The following is a 27,682-nucleotide window of genomic DNA, read 5'->3' as shown; positions in this document are numbered from 1 at the left end:
GATTCTGCTGGTACATTGACCCAGACCACTACATTCCCCTCGCACTCTACACAGCCAGAATCTGACCCTGATGAAACTCAGGTTACCCTTCCCATATACTGTACCACCTTACACGGTGACAAAGAGGAAGGTGCAGATGAAAGTGCAGGTTCGGCCCACCCACCGTCAGACACACCGCCGCACTATGAGGGGCCCTGTGCCAGTGCTGTCGCCAATGAGTGGGCCCCCCCTGCTTGCTCAGGATCACAGCACTTGCAAAGTTGAAATACTTACCTCTCCCTGCTCCACCACCATGACGTCTTCCGCGTTTCCTGACAGTGATATTCTGATCAGAGAGCGCAATGACATCACGTCTGTACGCCCAGACTAGTACAGGGATTCCCTAGCGAGGAGACTTATTTGAGGAGACTTATTTAATTGTTTTCAATGTTGGGACAGCTATTTTTGGGGAGCACTATACTCTGGAGAATGATAGATGAGGCCCACCATACACTGGAGCATTCCAAAGGTGGACATCAGACACTGGAGCAGCATTTACAGGGCCCATTATACACTAGAGCATTAGAAATGGGGCCCATTATATATGGAGCATTATTTGGGCCCATAAGACAGTGTAGCTTCATCCATGGGGACCAACATATACTGTAGCATTATGTGGAGCTCATCATATACTGTTTCAAACATTATATGGGACCAATGATTCTGTATGGAGAAATATATGGGCCTCATTACTCTGTATAGCACACTATGCGGTGGCCATAATACTGTATGGAGGAATATACTGTCCGTTTTTGGAGCTATTGGAGAATTTAAAATGGATATCAGTCATGAGATGTAAAAAGTGAAGTATTTTTCATTGTACTATACCGCTATTTCTCTGCCGTATCGGAGCATCATGAGTTGTGCTATGTGTTAAAGGGGTGCTCTTTGGCCCAGGGCACATGAAAACCTGGAGCCAGCCCTACTCCCCACAAATTTAGCCAAATAACCCCCATTTTTCAGTGCGTAACTAGTATTATGAAGTAAATTAAGGTTGAAATGCTTCAGTAATAAGAATTGATGTTTTTGGCATTCAAAAGGGCACTGTAGGTGTGTTTCCTGTCCTCCACTCCCTGCCGACTTTGCTTCCCCATTGACTTGCATTGGGTTTCGTGTTTCAGTCGGCTTTCGACTTTTCACGATAATCATCAGATTTCGTTCGACCCAACTTTTGCGAAAGTTGGGTTTAATGAAACCCGACTCGACCCGAAAAAAGGCAAAGTCGCTCATCTCTAGTCTGAACCATTTAAATGCAATGAACCCTTGTTTAGGTAGTAACTAAATAACGTTAACGTAATAAAAGACAAAGCTATATCATACATTGGTTAGGCAACTCTGCTAATTTGAGCTTACAATTTATAGGGAATTTGTGAAAGAGGTGAGTAGTTGTAGATATAGAAGAGTGTAGGAATACCGGTTTGGAGACTCTCTATCAGCCACTTTTCTGAAGAACAGATTTTTCAGTAAGCAATTGAAGGTTTATGTGTTTGGAGAATGTGGGATAGAATAATGTAGAGCATTCTAACAGAGGGTGAAGCACAAGAGAAGTCTTGTATCCATGTGTGTGATATTGGAAATAGAGTGACAGAGAAAAGACTGTCAACTGTCAATGAAAGTGCAAAGGTATCGGGTTAGGTATTATTTGTGAATTATAGAAGAAATACAGAATTGGATAGGACTTTGAAGGTCAGAGTGAGATTGTTTGTGTGACGAATAGACTGTGAAGGATGCATGATTCCATCTATATGGACATTTATATTGATCAACACTGGATACAGATCATATAGAATCGTAGAGTTGGAAGGGACCTCCTGGGCCATCTGGGCCATCCCCCTGCTCAAAGCAGGATTCGCTAAATCATCCCAGACAAATGTCTGTCCAGCCCCTGTTTGAAGACTTCTAATGAAGGAGAACTCATCACCTCTCGTGGCAGCCTGTTCCACTCATTGATCACTCTAACTGTCAAAAAGTTTTTTCTAATATCTAATCTGTGTCTCCTCCCATTCAGTTTCATCCCATTGCTTCTAGTCTTTCCTTGTGCAAATGAGAATAAAGATGATCCTTCTGCAATGTGACAGCCCTTGAGATATTTGTAGACAGTTATTAAGTCTCCTCTCAGTCTTCTCTCCTGCAAGCTAAACATTCCCAAATCCTGCAACCTTTCCTCATAAGACAGGGTTTGCAGACCGGTCACCATTCTGGTCGCTCTTTTCTGAACTTGCTCCAGTTTGTTGATGTCTTTTTTAAAATGTGGAGCCCAAAACTGGACACAGTATTCCAGATGAGGTCTGACCAAAGAGGAGTAGAGGGCAATAATGACTTCACGTGATCTAGACTGTATGCTTCTGTTAATACATCCTAGAATTGCATTTGCCTTTTTTGCTGCTGCATTACACTGTTGACTCATATTCAGTCTGTGATCTATTAGTATACTCAAGTCTTTTTCACATGTGCTGTTGCTTAGCCCTATTCCTCCCATTCTTTTTGAGCTTAAATCCATGGGAACAAGTTAAATGGTTTGATTCATGAAGGACATGTAGATATAGAAGGAGTCACACTCATGACCTCAAAGACGACTTTTCGCCCTGGACGTCCATAATTTAATTGGTCAGTTAACTCGTGAATTCATGGCAAATGTATGGCAAACTGCTGATCACCAGGGCAGTCAACAAGCCCTTTATCTTTGCATTACAACACTTTTAATTGGATCTTAATCACAATCCAAATGTGTCATGGTCATCCAATGAGTGCTAAGTCTAAAAGTATTTTCGAAAGTTATTTTAGCTCTTAAAAAGTAATTATATCTATACCCTATGAACCAAATATTGTGGTCCAGTCATTATGGCCGCTCATTTTTCTTTCGGTGCACTAATCTTTGTATGGTTTAAAGTAAAAGTAATCTTTTATACAGTATATGGTGTCCTCATTGCAAGAACATAACCCGTAACACACCTGTGTTCCGGAGGGCACAGGCAGTAAAGTTTTACAACTCAAGTATTAACTGCAAAAAAAGAAGAATTATTAGAAGTCATAAATGTAGCTAAACTCTAGTAAAACATGATATGCATCTTTCTACGGCTTTCGAAACGGGTAAAAGAGCACGTTTATCTCAAACCGCCGATAAACAAGGGTGCACTGAGATGATCTTTATGGTCTTACTAACCTTAGTAATGACCAGTACAATTCATTTTAAGCAGACTCTTTCTCTCTGGGGTCCATAAATAAGATCCATCAAGAAAAAGAGTGTTTTTCTTCCTATTTGTTCCCTTCAACCCTTTTATATGTACGCCATATGAGAAGCTGCAGAGGCCAAGGTAATGTCCAATATAGTTCTTACACCAATAATATCACTCACGAAAGAAAATCTACCATAATGAAAAACCCAGAAGAAAACCTTACAAACAATTATTTATGGCAAATCTATCATTATTTTATATGATTTCTTTCCAAAATCAATAGTGGATGTGAATGTAGAGGAACAACTTGGAGAAAAAATTGGGTTTCGAGAGAAGGTTCGCCACCAGATGTGGTTTTTATGTCTCTGGATCGCAATTAAATATTTGCAATTTTTTTGTATGTCTATCAGGAAGTTCCTGCATAAACCATCACATAGTGAGAGGTAGGGAGGCAGTGCTATCTAGGTCAATACTATTTAAATAATAAGTCAGGTGTTAGGAATCTGGGTTCTATAATGCCAATGCAGGAATCCAGATCCACACATTTGTCTCCAGAGGCTAAGTCCTTTGTCCCAGCTTCTGAGCATGCTCACGGGACTAGCTCTCAGTGGAGTTCAGGAGTCAGCTGCTCAGGTCCTGCTCCTGATTTGATTGGTTATGCTCAGGGCTCTGGAGATTTCCGGCAGGTCCCGTACGCTATAAAAAGTGCGCATGCGCTAGTATTTTCATACTGCTGCTGTATGTATGGTGATGGATGCTTGGACTGGTGACTGACTTATTATGAAACCCCTTTCCTCTGATATTACGATTGTGTGAGTGATTGGGCAGCCGCCAGTAGCAGTGCTAGCGTCAGCGCGCTCCAGCTATACTTTTCCAGCAGCTAGCGTCCTGCATCGCGCCAGCGAGTTTGCAGTGTCTCCTCTGGTGCTCCGTGCACACCGCGCTGCGGTTGCTGTCTGTCGGACGTTCGCAGTTGCGACGTTCCGCATCTTTTGTTACGGTAGGTCTAGACGGAGTAGTCCTGCGGTTTAAGGCTATTCCTGTGACCTTAAATACCGTATCTGTGTTGCTGTCAGTCTGTGACATAGAACAGACTCAGCGTTATTGTATATTCTGTGCTTGCAGCTCTGTGTGTGAACAGAGCTTGCCTCAGTGCATATTGGATGCAGTTATACCCAGTGAACACTACCGCCGTAGTGCTCTGCCTCTGTTAGCAGCGGTCTTTCCATCTGCCGCATGGTGTACCCCGGGCGGCGAACACGCTTATTTATATTTTTTTTAAGCGTGTTCCGCCGCCGTAACATAATACTAGCGCCAGGGTCTGGCTAAATATGGCAGACCAGCAGCAGCTGTTACAGCTTGTGCGTCAGCTCGAGGCTCGTCTTGCTACCCTTGAGAGAGCTCTCGCAGCTTCGCAGGCCACAGATGCTGCTGTACAAGCACTTACGGACGCGGTTGGGCGTATGTCCATGTCCGCCCTTGCACCGACAGTTACCCGCCTCCCGTTACCCGAAAAATATTCTGGGGATGGCGCCTCCTGTAGAGGTTTTATCAGCCCGTGCTCGATTCACCTGGAGCTGCTGGCTGCGCAATTCCCTACAGAGCGGGCCAAGGTGGCCTTTATTATATCCCTACTGTTGAGCAAGGCGCTGGAATGGGCCACGCCATTATGGGAGCGTGGTGACCCGGATATCCGGACCGCAGCTAATTTGTTAACTGCTATCAGGCAGGTCTTTCTGGGTCCACGGGTCACACATGATACCTCTCTACAATTACTCGCCTTGTCCCAAGGATCACTCTCGGTCAGTCAATACTCCGTTCATTTTCGGACACTGGTGTCCGAGTTGGAGTGGTCCGACAAGGCTCTAATTCCTGTGTTCTGGAAGGGATTAGCGGAGCATGTAAAGGATGCCCTCTCCACGAGAGAAATTCCTACCAATCTCGAGAAGTTAATATCAATCTCCTCGCGGATTGACCTCCGTTTTTCGGAGCGCGGTTTGGAGAGAGCACACTCCAAACGGAGAGGTACTCTGGCTCCCAAATTTTTTGAGCATCTGGAGGTATCTGAACCAGAGGTTCCGCCACCCGAGCCCATAGAGGTGTCACGCGCCATGTCTGAGACATGTCCGGTTCAAGAGCCTGTATGCGGTTGTCACCACCTACTAGCTGCTTCCCAGGAAGACAGTTTCCCGCAATGCTCTGACTGTGAGCCGGTAAGCGAGACCTTTGTCCCTCCTTGCCAGCGGCCTAAAGTCCTCGCGTGTGCACACGCGCCCAATGCGGACGGCCATCGTGGCTATATACAGACCACGAAGTGATTGGCCGCTGCATATTGGTGGCCGCACAGGGCTTGGGACGTAAAGAAATTTATTCGGGCATGCACCCTATGTGCTCGGGATAGTCTTCCCGAATGGAGTGTGGCTACACCCGTCGTTACACGGCGGCCATCTCCTAAAACTCCCATTGTCTCCCGGGTATCCCTCCTGAGACCTGGCGATCTGGCCTCTCCTGATACCGTCCGTGTGTCCCACTTTTCGGTTTCACCTACTGGGACATCAGGCTCGCCTTTTGACGAGTCTGAGACCTGTACCTCTGTCGGGCACAGGTTGGTGGACCGGAGGGTTCAGGGAGGAGGGGGCTCTAGGAGGGGGGGTAATGTTAGGAATCTGGGTTCTATAATGCCTATGCAGGAATCCAGATCCACACATTTGTCTCCAGAGGCTAAGTCCTTTGTTCCAGCTTCTGAGCATGTTCACGGGACTAGCTCTCATTGGAGTTCAGGAGTCAGCTGCTCAGGTCCTGCTCCTGATTTGATTGGTTATGTTCAGGGCTCTGTAGATTTCTGGCAGGTCCCGTACGCTATAAAAAGTGCGCATGGCCGCTAAGTCATGCGCTAGTATTTTCATACTGCTGCTGTATGTATGGTGATGGATGCTTGAACTGGTGACTGACTTATTTTGAAACACCTTTCCTCTGATATTTCGATTGTGTGACTGATTGGGCAGCCGGCAGTAGCAGCGCTAGCGTCAGCGCGCTCCAGCTATACTTTTCCAGCAGCTAGCGTCCTGCATCGCGCCAGCGAGTTTGCGGTGTCTCCTCTGGTGCTCCGTGCACACCGCGCTGCGGTTGCAGTCTGTCGGACGTTCGCAGTTGCGACGTTCCGCATCTTTTGTTACGGTAGGTCTAGATGGAGTAGTCCTGCGGTTTAAGGCTACTCCGGTGACCTTAAATACCATATCTGTGTTGCTGTCAGTCTGTGACATAGAACAGACTCAGCGTTATTGTATACTCTGTGCGTGCAGCTCTGTGTGTGAACAGAGCTTGCCTCAGTGCATATTGGGTGCAGTTATACACAGTGCACACTACCGCCGTAGTGCTCTGCCTCTGTTAGCAGTGGTCTTTCCATCTGCCGCACGGTGGACCCCGGGCGGCGAACACGCTTATTTATATTTTTTTAAGCGTGTTCCGCCGCCGTAACATCAGGTATGCCGGACTATTTGCACGTATATAATAATAATAATAATAATAATAATAATCTTTATTTATATAGCGTCAACATATTCCGCAGCGCTTTACAGTTTAACAGTTTCAAAACACAAGTCATAAGTAACAACTTTAACAATGCAATAATTAAAGCAAATTGACATTAAAAGAAACCTCTCTACAATTTGTTTTGCTATGTAATCTGAGAGCAGCATAATGTAGGGGCAGAGAGCCCGACTCCAGGAATGTGTCATTTTTTCAGCAGCTTGCTGTAGCTTCTATACAGTCAGTGTTTTATCAGCAAGAGATTATCACTACAGGACTAGGTGTCTCATGCCAGGCAGTCCAGCTAAAGTGTGTAACCCCACCCCCTACCACTAATTGACACAGGAAGCTTCCAATCAGTGGTGTGTGTGTGGGGGGGTTATACACAGCTCAGATTTGCAATCCCAGCTACATAAAAAACAGGGATTCTATCAAAACTGTATCAGGCAGCCCAGTAAGTGACAAACCACTGGAATTGTGCTGCTCTCAGATTACACAGCAAAATCCTATTGACAGATTCCCTTTACTTGATAGGAATTACTGTATGTACTGTTGTTTCCTGCACAATTAAAATAAGTAGACAGGAAGTCAGAAATTATTGTACCTGCACTTCATTTACATGTAGAGACAAGGAAGCAGTACTAATTGCGCTTACATCATTTCAATGGAGAGACAAGGAGGCAGTACTGTCTGTGCTTAAATCATTTACATGGCAAAACAAGGAGTCAGTACTATCTGCGCTTACATCATTTAAATGGTGAGACAAGGAGTCAGTACTATCTGCGCTTAGATCATTTACATGGAGAGACAAGGAGGCAGTACTATCTGCACTTACATCATTTACATGGCAAGACAATGAGTCAGTACTATCTGCGCTTACATCATTTACAAGGAGAGACAAGGAGGCAGTACTATCTATCTGTGCTTACATCATTTACATGGAGAGACAAGGAGGCAGTACTATCTGTGCTTACATCATTTACATGGCGAGACAAGGAGACAGTACTATCTGCGCTTACATCATTTACATGGAGAGACAAGGAGGCAGTACTATCTGCGCTTACATCATTTACTTGGGGAGACAAGGAGGCAGTACTATCTGCGCTTACATCATTTACATGGAGAGACAAGGAGTCAGTACTATCTGCGCTTACATCATTTAAATGGAGACACAAGGAGTCAGTACTATCTGTGCTTACATCATTTACCTGGAGAGACAAGGAGGCAATACTATCTGCGCTTGCATCATTTACATGGAGAGACAAGGAGTCAGTACTATCTGCGCTTACATCATTTACATGGAGAGACAAGGAGGCAGTACTATCTGTGCTTACATCATTTACATGGAGGGACAAGGAGTCAGTACTATCTGCGCTTACATCATTTACATGGAGAGACAAGGAGTCAGTACTATCTGCGCTTACATAATTTACATGGAGAGACAAGGAGTCATTATTATCTGTACTTACATCATTTGCAGAAAACTAATAAAGGTAGCAATATCTTTGTATCTTTTTCAGAGGGAGACATTACTAATATCCATGTTTACAGAAATCACAGAGAGGAACAGGCAGACGTTTCTTTCTTTAACTACTTTTTTGTTATGTAAGGGATGGAAATTAATTGCACAGCATTGGCTGGTCGATACAAGTCCAACAAAAAAAGGAATATATAAATAAAATAAATTGGCTTTAAAATTTTGAAAAAAGTATATAGGAAAAGGGGAATCATTAATAAATATGAAGAGATGCGAACTTTGTGGATTGATACCCTGGGTGTCGGGAAGAAGGAAAATGTGTGCTTAGATCTGCTTACTACAATCTGCTCATTAAAATAAATATGAATATTTGGATGACCGGACTATGTATATTTATGTCAGGCTGGAGAATAACTATGGCCACCTTTAGAATATCAGTGCTGTGTTTTCAGCAGGCCCCACATTGCACGGCGATACCGCTCACACATTGGGATAATAAACAAGTGCCAGTAAAGGCACTTTCTAATTATCTCCAAAGAATATTTTCACAACAATAAACAATGAGCATATTCCAAATGTTATATTGGAGAGTGAATGCTGCACCTATTAATCACATTTTCATGAATGCATGAGAATGCGTCTTCTGATTAGTGATGAGTGAGTATGCTCGTTACTCGAGTTTTCCGAGCATGCTCGGGTGATCTCCGAGTATCTTGGGCGAGCTTGTAAATTAGGTCTGAGTCCCCGCAGCTTCATGATTTGGGGCTGCTGGACAGTCTGAATACATGTGGGGATTCCCTAATAAACAGGCAATCCCTTTATGTATTGGGGCTGTCTGCCACTGCAAAACATGGAGCTGTAGGGACTCGAATATATTATCCGCAGACGTAAATGAATGCTTCAATCATTAGTCTCGTTATGGGCATCGTGTAGATATTTCTGTAAAAAAAGGTTAATTTTTTCCTACTTTCAGACAGTTTTAAAGTGTGACTCTCATCTACGAGTGAAAGTGCATCACAGGCTTTTTAATTTTTAAAGGGAATCTGTCAGCAGGTTTTTAATATGTAATCTGAGATCAGCATGATATAGAGGCAGAGAGCATGATTCCAGGTCACTTGTGTCACTTACTGGGCTGCTTAGTGCACTTTTGATAAAGTCACTGCTTCAGATATAGCAGTGCTCTGATTGCTGAGCTCTGTATAACCCTGCCCACACCACTGATTGGCTGCTTCCTGTGTACACTGTGCATAGGAAAAAAAATTGCCAATCAGTGGTGGGGGAGGGGTTACACATATTAGCTGGACTGGCCTGCACAGCCAGGCAGTAATAATCTCTTGCTGATAATACACTGATTATATTGTCAATATAACATAAAATAATCACTAAGCCACTCCTATTTCAGTGTCCCATTGTAGCTCTATATCACATCAATACACCAAAATGTGCATAAAAGTATAAAACCATAAAAAATAATAGCTATCAGTCCATATGGGACAATACCAAGTACCAATGTACTGAAGGTTTTCATAATTGTAAATATTAAGAGTCACTGGAACTTCGAATTGGTATGAACAAGGTCCTAGGTATCCACAGTCCACAATAAGACCCTGAGTACGGAGGGAGGAAACTCCCATTAGGCATGTACTTGTTGGTGGAATGTCCCGGCTGGTGGTGCGTTCCAGACTCTGATTCTGTTAACAGTCATGTTACTGCAATGGAAAAGTATTTGGACCAAGTCAAGATCCTACGCACTATGGCAAAATCGTTTTCCTTCATCAAGAATCACTGATGAAAAATAAACGGATCCCTGATGAAGGAAAGCAATTATTCCGTAACGCGCAGGATCTTGATTTGGTCCACTCACTTTTCCGTCACAGTGACTTCACTCGTAACAGGATTGAGATTGATTCAGTATCTGGTGCGCACCTCCGTACAGAAACGCGTCACACTCCTCATCTTCCTAACAAGCCTATGCCTAATGGAGTTACCTCGCTCCACACCCAGGATCTTATTGTGAATTGTGGATACTTAGAACCTAATTCATACCAAGCAGGAGCTCCATTGACTCTCTCAATATTTCCAGTACAAATACCTTCAGTAGATCAGTAACATAGTAACATAGTTTTGAAGGCTGAAGGAAGACCTTATGTCCATCTAGTACAGCCTATTTTAGTGCAGCTGTTCTGCATTGTTGATCCTGGGGAAGGCAAAAAACCCACAGAGTAGAAGCCAATTTTCTCCATAGGGAAAAAAAATTCCTTCCCCTAAGCTGGGTCAACCATCTACCTATAATCTGTTATTTGTAACCTTCTGTACTGTTACTCACAAGAAAAGCATCCATTCCTTTCTTAAATTCAGTGAGTTGGCCATCACCACTTCCTCAGGAAGAGAATTCCAGAGCCTCACTGCTCTTACCGTGAAGAACCCTCTTCTATGCTGGTGCAGAAATTGTCTTTCCTCCAAACGAAGAGAATGCCCCCTTGTTCTTGTCACAGTCCTTGGTACAAACAGTTTATTGGAGAGATCTCTGTATTGCCCTCTGATATACTTGTACATATATATTAGGTCTCCCTTAAGTCTTCTCTTTTCTAGAGTAAATAGACCTAATTTTGATAGCCTTTCTGGGTATTGTAGTGAACCAACTCCATTTATCATTTTAGTAGCCCGCCTTTGAACCCTTTCAAGTTCAGTAATGTCTTTCTTGAGCACCGGCGTCCAAAATTGCACACAATACTCCAAGTGTGGTCTGACGAGTGATTTGTACAGAGGGAGAATTATGTTTTCATCTCGTGTCCCCAGACCTCTCCTAATGCATCCCATGACTAGAGTTGAGCGATACCGTCCGATACTTCAAAATATCGGATCGGAATGGATCGGCCGATCTTTAAAAAAAGTATCGGTATCGCCGATGCCGATACCGGAAGTCCCATTCAAGTCTATGAGACTTCCGGTATCGGAATTGGAAAAACCCTTTCCTGCGCTTGTACAGCCTCTCGGGGGTCTGTACGGGCCTTCCGGGGGTCTCTGCCGGCCTGCCGGGGGTCTGTGCCGGCCTGCCGGTGGGCTGTGCGGACTGCCCGGGGTCTGTGCACCCTGTGGGGGTCTGTACCGGCCTGCCAGGGGGCTGTGCCGGCCTGCCGGGGGGCTGTGCTGATGTCCGGGGGTCTGTGCAGGCATCGTCCGATGGGACTACAAGTCCCATCTGGCGATGCCTGCTACCATGACAGTGATTGACACATTAGCCAATGATGGGACAGTAGTAGTCCCATCATCCGGCTAATGTGTTAAATGTAAAAAAAAAAAAAAATACTACATACATACATACTGCATGCATGCTACATACATACTACATGCTACATACATAGTACATATATACTACATGCATGCTACATGCATGCAACATACATACATACTACATATATACCATATATATACTACATGCATGCTACATACATACTACATGCTACATACATACTACATACATACTACATATATACTACATGCATGCTACATACATACTACATGCTACATACATACTACATGCTACATACATACTGCATGCATGCTACATACATACTGCATGCATGCTACATACATACTACATGCATGCTACATACATACTACATGCTACATACATACTACATACATACTACATGCATGCTACATACATACTGCATGCATGCTACATACATACTACATGCATGCTACATACATACTACATGCTACATACATACTACATATATACTACATGCATGCTACATACATACTGCATGCATGCTACATACATACTGCATGCATGCTACATACATACTACATGCTACATACATACTACATACATACTACATATATACTACATGCATGCTACATACATACTACATGCTACATACATACTACATACATACTACATGCATGCTACATACATACTACATGCTACATATATACTACATACATACTACATACATACTACATATATACTACATGCATGCTACATACATACTACATGCTACATACATACTACATACATACTACATGCATGCTACATACATACTGCATGCATGCTACATACATACTACATGCTACATACATACTACATACATACTACATATATACTACATGCATGCTACATACATACTACATGCTACATACATACTACATACATACTACATGCATGCTACATACATACTACATGCTACATATATACTACATACATACTACATACATACTACATGCATGCTACATACATACTACATACATACTACATATATACTACATGCATGCTACATACATACTACATGCTACATACATACTACATGCTACATACATACTACATACATACTACATATATACTACATGCATGCTACATACATACTACATACTACATACATACTACATATATACTACATGCATGCTACATACATACTACATGCTACATACATACAAATACATACTACATACATACTACATGCATGCTACATACATACTACATACATACTACATACATACTACATACATACTACATATATACTACATGCATGCTACATACATACTACATGCTACATACATACTACATGCTACATACATACTACATGCATGCTACATACATACTACATGCATGCTACATACATACTACATACATACTACATGCATGCTACATACAATACATTCATACAATACATACATAGACATACAGTACATATAACATAGAGTAACATACTTACCAATACTTTTCACATTGTTCCCCGAAGCCATTGTCGTCTACGGAATAAATATTAACATAACAAACCACAAAAATACTCACCCATGATCCGAAGCAGTCCACGAGTGTGTCCCACGACGATCTTGGGTAGAGAACTGCAGCATCAGCTGATGCTGCCTCTCTCTACGGGCTGCAGGAATCCAATGACGGAAGGTAGGTATCCTTCCGCACTGTATTCCTCCGCCACTTAAAAAAAAAAAGTCCCTAGTCTCACTTTATGGTAAAAGCTGTGTGGGAATTTCCCACACAGCTTTTACCATAAAGTGAGACTAGGGATTTTTTTTTTTTAAGTGGCGGAGGAATACAGTGTGGAAGGATACCTACCTTCCGTCATTGGATTCCTGCAGCCCGTAGAGAGCGGCAGCATCAGCTGATGCTGCAGTTCTCTACCCAAGATCGTCGTGGGACACACTCGTGGACTGCTTCGGATCATGGGTGAGTATTTTTGTGGTTTGTTATGTTAATATTTATTCCGTAGCCGACAATGGCTTCGGGGAACAATGTGACAAGTATTGGTAAGTATGTTACTCTATGTTATATGTACTGTATGTCTATGTATGTATTGTATGAATGTATTGTATGTAGCATGCATGTAATATGTATGTAGCATGTATGTAGTATGTATGTAGTATATATGTGGTATGTATGTAGCATGTAGTATGTATGTAGCATGCATGTAGTATGTATGTAGTATGTATGTAGCATGTAGCATGTATGTAGCATGCATGTAGTATATATGTGGTATGTATGTAGCATGTAGTATGTATGTAGCATGCATGTAGTATGTATGTAGTATATATGTGGTATGTATGTAGCATGTAGTATGTATGTAGCATGCATGTAGTATGTATGTAGTATATATGTGGTATGTATGTAACATGTGGTATGTATGTAGCATGTAGTATGTATGTAGCATGCATGTAGTATGTATGTAGTATGTATGTAGTATGTATGTAGCATGCATATAGCATGTAGTATGTATGTAGTATGTATGTAGCATGTAGTATGTATGTAGCATGCATGTAGTATATATGTAGTATGTATGTAGCATGCATGTAGTATGTATGTAGTATGTATGTAGCATGTAGTATGTATGTAGCATGCATGTAGTATATATGTAGTATGTATGTAGCATGTAGTATGTATGTAGCATGCATGTAGTATATATGTGGTATGTATGTAGCATGTAGTATGTATGTAGCATGCATGTAGTATGTATGTAGTATGTATGTAGTATTTTTTTTTTTTTTTTTTTTTTAAACATTTAACACATTAGCCGGATGATGGGACTACTACTGTCCCATCATTGGCTAATGTGTCAATCACTGTCATGGTAGCAGGCATCGCCAGATGGGACTTGTAGTCCCATCGGACGATGCCAGCAGAGACCCCCGGACATCAGCACAGCACCCCGGCAGGCTGGTACAGACCCCCACAGGGTGCACAGACCACCAGCAGGCCGGCACAGCCCCCCGGCAGGCTGGTACAGACCCCGGGCAGTCCACACAGCCCCCCGGCAGGCCGGCACAGCCCCCCGGCAGGCCGGCACAGCCCCCCGGCAGGCCGGCAGAGACCCCCGGAAGGCCCGAAATGACGGCGCATCATGATGCGCACACACCGCGCATCATGATGACGTCATTTCAGCTGTCAATCAACTTTGAACTTCCGATTCCGATGCCCGATATTGAAAAAATATCGGATGTCGGTATCGGAATTCCGATACAGCAAGTATCGGCCGATACCCGATACTTGCGGTATCGGAATGCTCAACACTACCCATGACCCTATTTGCTTTGGTGGCAGCTGCCTGACACTGGGCACTCCAATTTAGCTTCTTATTGACTAAGATGCCTAAGTCTTTTTCCATGTCTGATTTCCCCAGCAGTTTCCCATTTAGTAAGTAATTGTAGCATCTGTTTCTCCTTCCCATGTGCATAACCTTACACTTATCTGTGTTGAACCTCATTTGCCATTTTTCAGCCCAATTCTCCAATTTACTCAAATCTGTCTGTAGTTGCAAACTGTCCTCCTTTGTGTTAACTACCTTACATAGTTTTGTATCATCTGCAAATACTGATATTTTACTGTGTAAGCCATCCACTAGATCCTTAATAAATATATTAAATAGTAGGGGGACCAATACAGAGCCCTGTGGTACCCCACTAGTAACCCTGGCCCAATCTGAGTATGCCCCATTAATAACCACTCTTTGTTTTCTATCACTAAGCCAGCTACCTACCCATCTACACACATTTTCCCCTAGCCCAAGCTTTCTCATCTTACTTACCAATCTTTTATGTGGGACAGTGTCAAATGCTTTAGAGAAGTCGAGATAAATGACATCCAATGATTCTCCTGGGTCCATTTGAGAGCTTACATCCTCATAGAAGCTGATCAGGTTAGTTTGAAAGGAGCGATCCTTTATAAATCCATGTTGATATGGAGTTAAACACTTATTAACATTGAGATATTCCATAATGGTAGCCCTTAGAAACCCTTCAAAAATTTTACCCACAACAGATGTTAAGCTTACCGGCCTATAGTTTCCAGGTTCCCTTTTACACCCCTTTTTGAATATTGGTACCACATTTGCTTGCCGCCAATCAAAAGGAACAGACCCTGTTTCTATAGAGTTTTTAAATATAAGGAATAGAGGCCTGTCTATCACATTACTTAACTCCCTTAATACCCGAGGGTGAATGCCGTCAGGGCCTGGTGATTTGTCAATTTTAATCTTACTAAGGCGGTTCTGCACTTCTTCCTGGGTTAGGCAGGTAATACTTAATGGGGAGTTTACATTATCACTCTGCATTTCCCCTGGCAAATCCTTTTCCTGTGTGAACACTGTTGAGAAAAAAGTATTTAAAACATTTGCTTTTCCCACATCGCTCTCTATTTGGTATTGGTTTTGCATCTGGGCCACAGGGCAGTATTGCAACATGATAACGACCACAAACACACCTCTAAGACAACCACTTCCTTGATAAAGAAACTGAAGGTAACGGTGCTGGACTGGCCAAGAATATCTCCAGACCTAAACCCTATTGAGCATCTGTGGGGCATCTTGAAATGGAAGGTAAAAGAGCCCGACATCTCTAACATCCACCAGCTCCGTGATGTCGTCATGGAAGAGTGGAAGAGGATTCTTAGTGGCAACCTGTGAAGCTCTAGTGGCCTCCATGTCTGAGAGAGTTAAAGGAAATCTGTCACCTATTTTTTCGACTATCAGCTGCCGGCACCGCCATCAGGGGCTTATCTACAGCATTCTGTAATGTTGTAGATAAGCCACCGATGTAATCTGAAAGATAAGAAAAACTAGTTAGATTATACTCACCCAGGGGTGTTGCGGTCCGGTCCGGCGCCTCCCAACTTCTAGCGATGAGGTCCTCCTCTTTGCTTCCCGCCGCGGCTCTGGTGCAGGCGCACTTCTCTGCCCTGTTGAGGGCAGAGCAGAATCTTGCACTGCGCAGGTGCCCGGAAAGGTCAGAGAGGTCCGGCGCCTGCGCACTGCAGGACTCTGCTCTGCCCTCAACAGGGCAGAGGAGTGCACCTGGGCAGGAGCTGCGATGGGAAGCAAAGAGGAGGACATCACCATTAGAAGATGGGAGGCACCTGACCGGACCGCGACACCCATCGGACCAAAACCGGACCCGGAACGCCCCTGGGAGAGTATAATATATCTCGTTTTTCTTCTCTTTGAGGTTACGTCGGGGGGCATATCTACAGCATTACAGAAAGCTGTAGATAAGCCCCTGATGGCAGTGCCGGCAGCTGATAGTCGAAAAAATAGGTGACAGATTCCCTTTAAGCAGTGCTTGAACAAAATGGTGACCACACAAAATATTAACACTTTGGGCACCATTTGGCCATTTTGACTTAAGGGTGTACTCACTTTTGTTGCCAGCGGTTTAGATATTAATGGCTGTGTGTTGAGTTAATTAAATTGCACACCAAATTTACACCGTTGTACAATTTGTACACTGAGTACTTTACATTGTATCAAAGTGTCAGATCTTCAGTGTTGTCCCATGAAAAGATATACTAAAATATTTTTAAAAAAAGTCAGGGGTGTACTCTAGTTGTGATTTACTGCGTGTGTATATATTATATATACTGTATATATTTTATATTCCATAATGGCTCTGCTTTGTACCATCTCTTGCTTAAAAAGTAATGACCCCCTTTTAATGTTAATAAATGAAACATTTCCCGATGAAAAAAGCAGTGACATTTCTCATGGACATTTGCACAATGACTATCAAAGGGTATATTTGTTACAAAAGGCAGAGATTAATAAGGCTGCAAGCCGTGCAAAGATTCTGTTTGGAAAACAAATCTAGAAGAGTAAGATAAATTCACCGTGTCGAAAAGTCTACGGGGACAAAACAAGTTGTAGATGTGATAATCTATTTAAACTGTGAAATGCTTAAGACGCAGAAGAAGGAACACTGAATACACAGCAAAATCCCCCAAAAAGGTAAAGAATAAGGAAAGAAATGCAAGGGAGTAAAAGGAAAGATAGAGGTTCACCACTGCCTGCAGGCAGGGAAAGCCGAGAGTCAGATCATCCTTCTTCTCGATTGTTCTTGAACTAGGTTCTCATTGATGATGTTACGAGGAACCTGCAGCTAATTGTAATTATTGGATAGATTATATTGGGTTGATGCAGAGTAAAGTACAATCACATTAGTATTTATTTAACATTAGCATGTACAGGTGCAGGGGCCATAAAGCAATAAAAATAGGGCCCCTTTCAAGGACTGATTGACATCACCCCATTCTTAATCATATAGTGTCATAGTATTAGGGTTGAAGGTAGACTTAAGTTCATCTAGGTCAACCTACAACCTGACATGTTGATCCACAAGAGGGCAAAAATCCTAAAGGGCAGACACTAATAGCTCAATATTAGGGTAAAAATTACTTCCCGACTTCACATACCGTAATCAGACTAGTTCCCTGGATCAACGCTCCAACACAGAATATATTTTTCAAGAAATGCATCCAGGTCCTTTTTAAATTTTAGTTGTGAATCAACCAATACATCATCATGTGGCAGAGAGTTCCATAATTTCACTGCTCTTACAGTAAAGAATCTACAGCCTCACTGCTCTTACAGTAAAGAAACTACATCCTCACTGCTCTTACAGTAATGAATCTATAGTATCACTGCCCTTACAGTAAAGAAACTACATCCTCACTGCTCTTACAGTAAAGAAACTACATCCTCACTGCTCTTACAGTAAAGAATTTATAGCCTCACTGCTCTTACAGTAAAGAAACTACATCCTCACTGCTCTTACAGTAAAGAATCTACTTTCTCACTGCTCTTACAGTAAAGAATCTATAGCCTCACTGCTCTTACAGTAAAGAATCTACATCCTCACTGCTCTTACAGTAAAGAATCTACATCCTCACTGCTCTTAAAGTAAAGAATCTATAGCCTCACTGCTCTTACAGTAAAGAAACTATATCTTCACTGCTCTTTCAGTGAAGAAAGGAGTATGATACTCAGGGATGTGTGACTTTCTCAGCAACTTGCTGTACCTTCTATACAATCAGCTATCAGTAAGAAATTATCATTGCAGGACTAGGTGTCTCATGCCAGGTAGTCCACCTAAAGTGTGTATCCCCACCTCCTACCACTAATTGACACAGGAAGCTTCCAATCGGTGTTACAAAAAGTTTAGATTTCCAAGCCCTGTTACTGAAAAAACAGGGATTCTATCAAAATTGTATCAAGCAGCCCAGTAAGTGACAAATCACTGGAATCGTGCTGCTCTCAGATTACATAGCAAAATCCTATTGACAGATTCCCTTTAACACCTTTGCGACCTCTGTCATACTAGTACTGCGGGGTTCACTTCCCTTCCTTTGATGTGGACAGTGGCAGTGAGCCCACGTCTTTCCCAGGACATGTGCTCAGAACAGCCGCGGGTGGAATCGCGATCCACCCGCGGCTATTAACTAGTTAAACGTTCGCTTCTGGCCATCAGTCCGGATATCCCTCCGGTGACCCCAGTCACGTGATCGCGGGTCACCGGTGCATTGGCATGACAACCAGAGGTCTCCTGGAGACCTCTATAGTTGTCAGTGCCGGATTGCTATTAGCGCTACCCGGTGGTCGGCGCTGATAGCAAATGAGTAATTCTACTACATAGAGGCGATCTGTATGTAGCAGAGCTACGGCAGCTTCTACTCTCCCATCGAGACTATTGAAGCATGCCAAAGTAAAAAAAATTTTTTTTAAAAATCTAAAAAAAATTAAAAAATACAAAACTTCAAATCACCCCCCTTTTTGCCCCATTCAAAATAAAATAACAAAAACAAAATCAAACATACACATATTTGGTATCGCTGCATTCAGAATCACCTGATCTACCAAGCTATAAAAAGAATTAATCTGATCAGTAAACAGCGCAGTGAAAAAAGTAAAAACCCCAGAATTACATTTTTTTTGGTCTCCGCAACATTGCATTAAAATGCAATTACGGGCGATTAAAAGATTGTATCCACACCAACATGGTATCATTAAAAACATCATCTTGGCACACAAAAAGTAGACATATGGGAAATGAGATTGTGATGCAAGTAGAAGGCACGAAGTAATAAGGCAGGAGACAAGGAAAGTCACTTCATTATTTACTGTAGTTCAGGTGCAGTTCAGAGGAGATATTACAACTCTCACCAGGTGACAGTCTCCTCTGGAGAATGGGAGTTATCTTTCCTTGCTGTGACTCAGTGTAACCTCCTGCTATTCTAATCCCTTCTGGGACCAAGGCTTTCTGGAGTTTAGAACTTCCCAGTAGTGCCTCTACTCACTGTGTATTTCACCTTCAGCAACTTGCAGTTTGAATCCTTTGTGACGCAGCTCAAGTTCCCACTTGCAGTGTCCTTCACTGATTCCAGGTTATTGCAGTATTTCTGAGGGAAAACACTTTTCTGCTGGTTCCTTCTTCTTCACACTGAGAACAACAAGTCGGCCCCTCCCTGTTAGGGTATGTCTGCAAAGCTCTCAGCTTCTGACAAGTGGGGGAGTGAGGCAAATTGTGTGTGTGTGTTATGGACTGTAGCAGAGAAAGCATAACTTGCATTGCTCACAAAACACATACAGAACAGTACATATTTAACCCTTTTGTGGCGATAAAGATGCAGGGTGCCACATTCCCCCCTAGTTAAAGGTAGCACGTCCTCGGGCTACACTAGGAACATAAGCACATACCAAATGACACATTTAACTTGAGTATGGGTGAACAGTTCCAGTCACTGAGTTGAGTCGTGGATTACAGCCCAAAACCACTTCTGATTGTTTGGATCATCCCTGAGTGCAGCTGCAGGGCACACAGACCATAATAGAAAATTCACTGCACTGGCTGTTTTAGATGGCTTCCTGCCAAGGCACGATGAACAGTTTTTCTTCTCAAATTGAAGAGCCTTTACAAGAGTTCATGTAGTAAAATAAGGCATAATAACTACTAAATTCTCACATTAGTCCATGTGGGCACAATTTCTTTAACATTTTTTTATAATGTTACCTAAAGCAAAGTTAAATGTTAGTACAACTCAAAAACAAATTATTAATCTTAGAATTTTTATAAATCATTTCTATAAATTATTTCTATAACAAGAAGGGGTTTGGCCTTGTGTGCTACACTGTGATCTGCGCACTATAGGAATACTAGGCAGCTTCCTACGAATCTTTGAACCTACCATGGGTACAACAGGTTCACTGCTGACTGTGGGCAAGTTTTCTGATTCTTCCTCATGCACAGCGTTAGTGGTTGGCATTAGCGATTCGTCACTTCCAGAACAATTTGGTGTCTCTGGTAAAGACCTTTGTGGGAACACCATCACTGGAACTACCAGTGCGTTGTTAACTTGTAGCTAAGAACTAGGGAATTCACCTAGAACAGTGCAAATCTTGGTATCAGTCTTTTCCAGCAGCTGAGGATCTTCCTTAGTCTCAGCTCTTTCACGCAATTGTGCTGGACATACTTTCATATTGTCTCTGGATACAGTAGTACACGTTTTTCCACCGTCTTTGGAGATGGTATACACTTTGCTGTTGTCAGAGCTAGATGGTTGAATAGTGTAAGGCTGAGCCTCCCATTGGTCATCTAACTTGTGGTTTCTTCTCTTTTTCTTCAGCACTTGTTCACCTGTTGGTAAGGGAGTTGCTACAGCATGTCTGTTAAAGTTCCTTTCCTGTTTTTGCCTAGCTTGCGCAAGACTTTCCTCTACACATTGTTGAACTTTCTGATACTGCAGTTGTCTTTCCGTATTCCAATCAGTGTCCATTTGGCTGGATATGGTTTCAGGAGTTAGGACTCCCATTTTCAGGTCGATGGGGAGTTTGCCTGGCCATGCACGCATCAAGTAAGCTGGGGCATATCCTGTTGGACTGGTTGGGATATGGTTGTACATTTCAATCAAATCAGGCAATTTCTCAGGCCATTGGTTCCTTTCTTCTAGTGGTAGGATCTGCAATAAATTGATCACCAGTTGATTCAGTTTTTCACAAAGACCATTGCCTTGTGGATGGTATGGTGTAGTTCTGATCTTTTTACATCCATAGAGGGAGCAAAATTCTTGAAAGACTTCGGCTTTGAAGGCTGGACCTCTGTCTGTCAGCACTTGATCTGGGGTAGCCATGGGGTCTGCAGAAATATTCTTGGAATGCCTTTGCAGCTGTTCTTGCTGTTTGGTCTTTCACTGGAACGACCACTAGGAAACGGGAATAGTGATCCACTATTGTTAAGGCATAGGAATACCCTGATCGGCTTGGGGTTAGTTGTATGTGGTCTAAGGCCACCAGTTCCAAAGGTTGTTTAGTGATGATGGGCTTCAAGGGAGCCCTTTGATTGACAGAATTCTTTCTTCTGAGTTTACATGGGCCACATTCTCTACACCACTGTTCAATGGACCGTCTCATACCTGTCCAGAAGAAGTGGTCGCAGATGACTACTTCTAGCTTTTTCCAACCAAAGTGTCCCGCTTGATTGTGGTAAGCTTCCAAGACCATGGGCACGTCCTTTCTGGGGACCACAATCTGCCATACCAGTTCATGTGTACGTGGGTTAATAGCTCTTCGGATCAATTTGCCTTCATAAAGTAACAGCTTCTTTCTCTCTTTCCACAACTGTTGGACCTCTGCAGGAGCATCAGAAGCTGGAGATGAATCTGCTTCTCCAAGGAGTTCTTTGACCATGCATATAGCCGGGTCACTTCTCTGCATCTCTGCACATCCATGGTGAGATAGTGGATTAAGGGAAACTTCGTGAACAGCAAGACTTCTCCCTGTCACCTGGTTAGAGTCTTGGAAGACACCGTGGCGATGGAATGCTGGCATCTCTATTTCTTCCAGGTCTTCTAGATCCTCTGCTGGAACAGGAGCATTTGGCATATGGGAAAAGGCATTGGCATTGGTGTTTTTAGTGCCAGCTCAGTATTTAATGACGAATTCATAATTGGACAACCGAGCCATCCATCTTTGTTCAAAGGCGCCGAGCCTAGCGGTCTCCAGATGGGTTAACGGATTGTTGTCCGTATAGATGGTAAATTTGGATGAGGCCAAATAGTGCTTGAACCTCTCGGTCACTGCCCAAACGATAGCCAAGAATTCTAGCTTGAAGGAGCTATAGTTGGTAGGGTTCCTCTCAGTAGGACGAAGCGTCCAACTGGCATAAGCAATGATTTCTCCTTACCTTGCTGCACTTGAGATAGGACAGCTCCTAACCCAACATTGCTGGCATCGCTGTGCAGGATAAACGGCTGACTCATCCAACCTAGCATTCCACTCAATCAGGGGACTTTTGCCTCTGGCCTTTTTGAATCGGCCAACTAGAAGATCTTGAAGAGGGGCTGCCAATTTAGTAAAGTCTTTGATAAAGCGTCTGTAGTACCCCACTAGGCCTAGGAATTGTCTGACCTCTTGGATGTTGGTGGGTACTTGCCAGTCCCTAATGACAGTCACTTTGTCTGGGTTGGGTGCTACTCCTTCTGAACTCATGACATGGCCTAAATACTGCACTTTGGGCTTTAGGAGATGACACTTAGATGGTTTTACCTTTAAGCCGAAGTTGGACAACGCCTCCAAGACCTCTGCCAGGTGTTTCAGATGTTCCTCATAGATCCTGGAATATACAATCACATCATCCAAGTACAACAGCACAGTCTCAAAGTTCATATGTCCCAGGCAACATTCCATAATTCTCTGAAAGGTTCCAGGAGCACTGCTCAGTCCGAATGGCATGTAATTAAACTCACATAGCCCCATTGGGGTAGTGAACGCAGTTTTTTCTTTCTCTGCCTCAGTAACAGGAACCTGCCAGTACCCACTGGTTAAGTCCAAAGTGGAGAAGTACCTAGCTGATTTTAATGCTGCTAGAGACTTCTCTACTCGCAGCAAGGGGTATGCATCTTTGTGAGTAATTTTGTTCAGTTGTCTGTAATCTACACACATGCGCATTGTACCATCTTTCTTTTTGACTAACACCAGGGGAGCTGCCCAAGGACGGTAGCTATCCCTGATTACCCCTGCTTGTTTCATTTCTCTCAGCACACCTTTTGCACACTGATAATGAGCTGGAGGTACAGGACGATACCTTTCTTTGATAGGTGGGTGATCTCCTGTGGGGATGTTATGTTGAAACCTTTTTACCTGCCCAAAATCCAAAGGATGCTTACTGAAAACCCTCTTGGATTCTTGCACCACCCACTACACTCCATTTTTCTGATGTACAGGAGTGGAGTCGGCGCCAATATGTATCTTTTGGAACCATTCCTCTGTCTGAACAGAAGAGCCATTGCCATCCGTCGCTTCTGACGGAGTCAAGGGTTCTACAGCCTAAATATCATTGTTACTGACTGTGAACAGTTTGGCTACGGATGCATAACGGGGCAAGCAAGCTTCCTCCTCTCCACAGTTCAGAACACGTACCGGTACCCTGCCCCTTTTAACATCAACAATTCCCCTAGCCGTCAGCACAGTAGGTCTGCTATCTGAATACACTGGTTCAAGGAGAGCTTGGTAGTCCCGTCCTCTGATGCCTATGGCTGCTCTGCACCAGATGAGGGTCTCACTTCTAGGGGGAAGCATAATGGAGTAGGGATCACTCATCCTTACACTACCAATCTCTCCACCAGTTAACACCACCTGCTATTGCTGCACAAGGGCCTAGATATTTTTATTGAGGGCATGCTGTTCTTTGTATGGGGCTGACTCGGCTATGTCTTTCAAAATGGTGATGACCTCACTTAAACAATTTTCAATCACATTTGAGCCCAATGTTATGATAGGTGGACATTCTCCTCTCTCCACCTCTACCACTACGAGACCTTGAGCTTTGAGCTCCACCTTCCCCACTTTAATGACAACCTCTTTATACCCCACCTGTGTCAGAGGTTGACCATTACTTGCTATTAATGACAAGTTACCATCAGGAAGTTGGGTGAAATTAGCATCAGTCCAATATCTCTGGTACAGTATGTAAGGCATTGTGGTTACCTGTGATCCAGTGTCCAGGAGGGCAGTGAAGGGGATACCATCCACTACCACGGGTATAAGTGGACGTCCTCCAACATACCTGTTCCTCCAGTTAGCTGGACCAGGTCTTTCTCCTGGGGGGTGGTCCTCGGCCCCAGGGGGTCGCCCATTTAAAGGACATTCTCGTTCGATGTGATCCACCTTATTGCATCGTCTGCAGATGGGTCTCCCAGAAGAGTCAAATCGGTCCGTTGTTCTCCTGCCGGTGTGAGTCAGTCGTCGCTGATGTTTTGGCATCCTCTTTGGCCGTCGCCATGGGAGATCATCCGGGCTCGATGCTAGTTGTATCCTCTCTGTGGGGGAATAAGTCTGGAGAGTCTGAACAGTTTTACTTAGACCAGTCATATTTTTAGTCAGTTCCTGTACTTGCAGCCGTAAATCTGCAATAGAATCATCAACTGGAGTCTGCACGTACTGTACTGCAGCCTCAGGCAGTCATGTAAAAGGGGTAGAATTGAATGGGGATAAAGTTTATGTAGTGATTTGTGATGCCAGTTGGAGTGTTTGCTTGTAGTATAGCCGGTGCTGCAGATGATCCCTGGGGAGTAGATGGTGATGGCAGTGCAGATGGGGCAGCATGGTGGCTCAGTGGTTAGCCACTGGGTCCTGGGTTCTGGTCCTGGGTTCGAATCCTGGGTTCGAATCCTGGGTTCGAATCCCACCAAGGACAACATCTGCAAGGAGTTTGTATGTTCTCCCCGTGTTTGCGTGGGTTTCCTCCGGGTACTCTGGTTTCCTCCCACACTCTAAAAGACATAATGATAGGGAATTTAGATTGTGAGCCTCATCGGGGACAGTGATGATAATGTGTGCAAAAACTGTAAAGCGCTGCGGAATATGTTAGCGCTATATAAAAAAAATAAAGAAAAAAAATAAAGATGTTAAAACCCTCTCCAACCAGGACAGGACCCACAGAGATTGTGATGCAAGTAGAAGGCACAGAGTAATAAGGCAGGAGACAAGGAAAGTCACTTTATCACTTACTGTAGTTCAGGTGCAGTTCAGAGGAGATATTAAATCTCTCACCAGGTGACAGTCTGCTCTGGAGAATGGGAGTTATCTTTCTCTTTGCTGTGACTCAGTGTAACCTCCTGCTATTCTAATCCCTTCTGGGACCAAGGCTTTCCGGAGTTTAGAACTTCCCAGTAGTGCCTCTACTCACTGTGTATTTCACCTTCAGCAACTTGCAGTTTGAATCCTTTGTGACGCAGCTCAAGTTCCCACTTGCAGTGTCCTTCACTGATTCCAGGTTATTGCAGTATTTCTGAGGGAAAACACTTTTCTACTGGTTGTGTAATCCCGTGCAGTCTCTCAGCTTACCACCCCGCTCTGAAACCATGGATGATCTAGGGGCTGGTTCCCTGCTTTTTAGCTCTTACTCCTGGATCAGCCACATGTCATCATGGCCTCCAAGACGTTCTTCCTCCTTCACACTGAGAGCAACAAGTCGGGCCCTCTCCCTCCCAGTTAGGGTATGTCTGAAAAGCTCTCAGCTTCAGACAAGTGAGGGAGTGAGGCAAATTGTGTGTGTGTGTGTTGTGGTCTGTAGGAGAGAAAGCATAACTCCCATTGCTCACAAAACACATACAGAACAATACATATTTAACCAGGGTGCCACACTTACAAATCATTGAGCTTGGGATGCACCTGGAGAAATGCCCACAGGCTAGACCAGATTGAGCAACAGGGCTGTCAATCTTAATGCCTAGCACATCCCAGGATCAGATTGGATGACTGCACTGCCACTCACAAACCCCAGCACACTCCAGATCCCATAGGGCAGCTGAGCTGTCTCTCACAGTGTCCCTAGGCCACAATCAGTGATGAATCCGTGACACTTTGTTTCTTAAATGCATGTACTACAGGCTAAAAATTATTTTTGCAGCTGGATTTCATGCATAATGTTGCACCTTTTGGCTTGTTCAGGATCATTGTTTCCCAGAATGAGAATCCATCAGAGAGCTTGTAATAACAGAAATTTGTAACTCCTTATCTGTCTTTTTCCGAACTCTTGTGCTGATTAAGGGCTGTGGTGGTCAGAAATCTGCACATAGGAGCTCAGAAAAAGACAGATAAGCCTACAAACTATCCAGACAAAATCAGTTCCCTGACAGATTCTTAAGTTAATTCATTCTATAACCTGCAATGTGCAGGGAAACAAAAAGCTTGTAAAAGCCAAATTGTGCAATAAATTTATAACAAAAAATTATTTTTAGCCCAAATAAATTTTACGAAGATACATCGGAATATTTGGTTACATGATTGTCTGCCTACAACCTTTTGTACAGGTTTGATTCAAGTAGTTAAAGTTCCAAACATGTTAAGAAGTAAGAATCATTTTATATCTAAGCCTACTTTTTACTTTCCAGGCGTGATGGGGGAATATGAACCGAAAATTGAGGTCCACTTTCCTAACACTTTTACTGCAGCTAAGGGAACAACTGTTAGAATGGAGTGTTTCGCACTTGGCAAGTGAGTACACATTTCCTTAAATGAGTTGCTATAATTTATTAGTGTGTGTTAGAATTAATTTGCGTTTGGTCATCTAGCAGTCATCTTTATTTCTTCACGGATTTCAGCTTTTCTCGGGGGTACAGTGAGCAGACAATGCATTATGTGCAGTAAGTGTTATTACCCTTATGAGTCACGCGTTATATTTACATACCTTTACTTTCAGAAACATTCATTATCTGTTCTGTAAATGTACAAAGCGTTTTATGCCTCTCTTTGTCAACATTACAGACTGTTATATCGGTACTGCGCCACTGTGGACTGGATATAAACTAAGATTCGTGGCTGGTGGATATGTATTTATATTGGGAAAAACAAGCAGAATTTTTAGGACTTGATGGACAGTTTATCTAGTTGTGAATTTACAAAGCAGGAACACTACAGCTCTGTACACTGATTAGTTGCCATAACGGGTATTAAGCACAGATGAGCACATAAACGTGAGTGGAATTGAATTCTACTTGAATTTTACAAAACTCTACAAAAATGCAGAATTTTTGTGTTTCATTCCCAAGCGGACTCAGCAAAATGGCATCGTCTGATCCCCACTGCTTGTGCTGTAATCCCCAGGCTTATCGCAGTGAGGCGATGGCACACGTCATGATCTTGCGTGCGCTTGCGTAGAGCCTTGCTGGGCCTCAAAAGAGCAG

At 43.3% G+C, this 27,682-nt stretch overlaps 1 protein-coding gene across 2 annotated transcripts in view; it reads left to right on the top strand.

The window, feature by feature from the left end:
* Positions 1-27,682, top strand: part of CNTN5 (contactin 5) — a 2,193,251-nt gene that overhangs the window by 1,647,873 nt on the left and 517,696 nt on the right. For both annotated transcript variants that reach the window (XM_073582945.1, XM_073582944.1), the window contains one exon: positions 26,891-26,993. In XM_073582945.1, the coding sequence (XP_073439046.1) occupies positions 26,891-26,993 (103 nt within the window). The remainder of the gene's footprint in view (positions 1-26,890; positions 26,994-27,682) is intronic.

This window comes from Dendrobates tinctorius, unplaced genomic scaffold, assembly GCF_039654945.1.
Source record: "Dendrobates tinctorius isolate UK_male_01 unplaced genomic scaffold, ASM3965494v1 ptg000075l, whole genome shotgun sequence".
NCBI classification, from domain to species: domain Eukaryota; kingdom Metazoa; phylum Chordata; class Amphibia; order Anura; family Dendrobatidae; genus Dendrobates; species Dendrobates tinctorius.
Note: the sequence above shows the minus strand (reverse complement) of the source record. Positions and strands in the feature narration are given on the sequence as shown.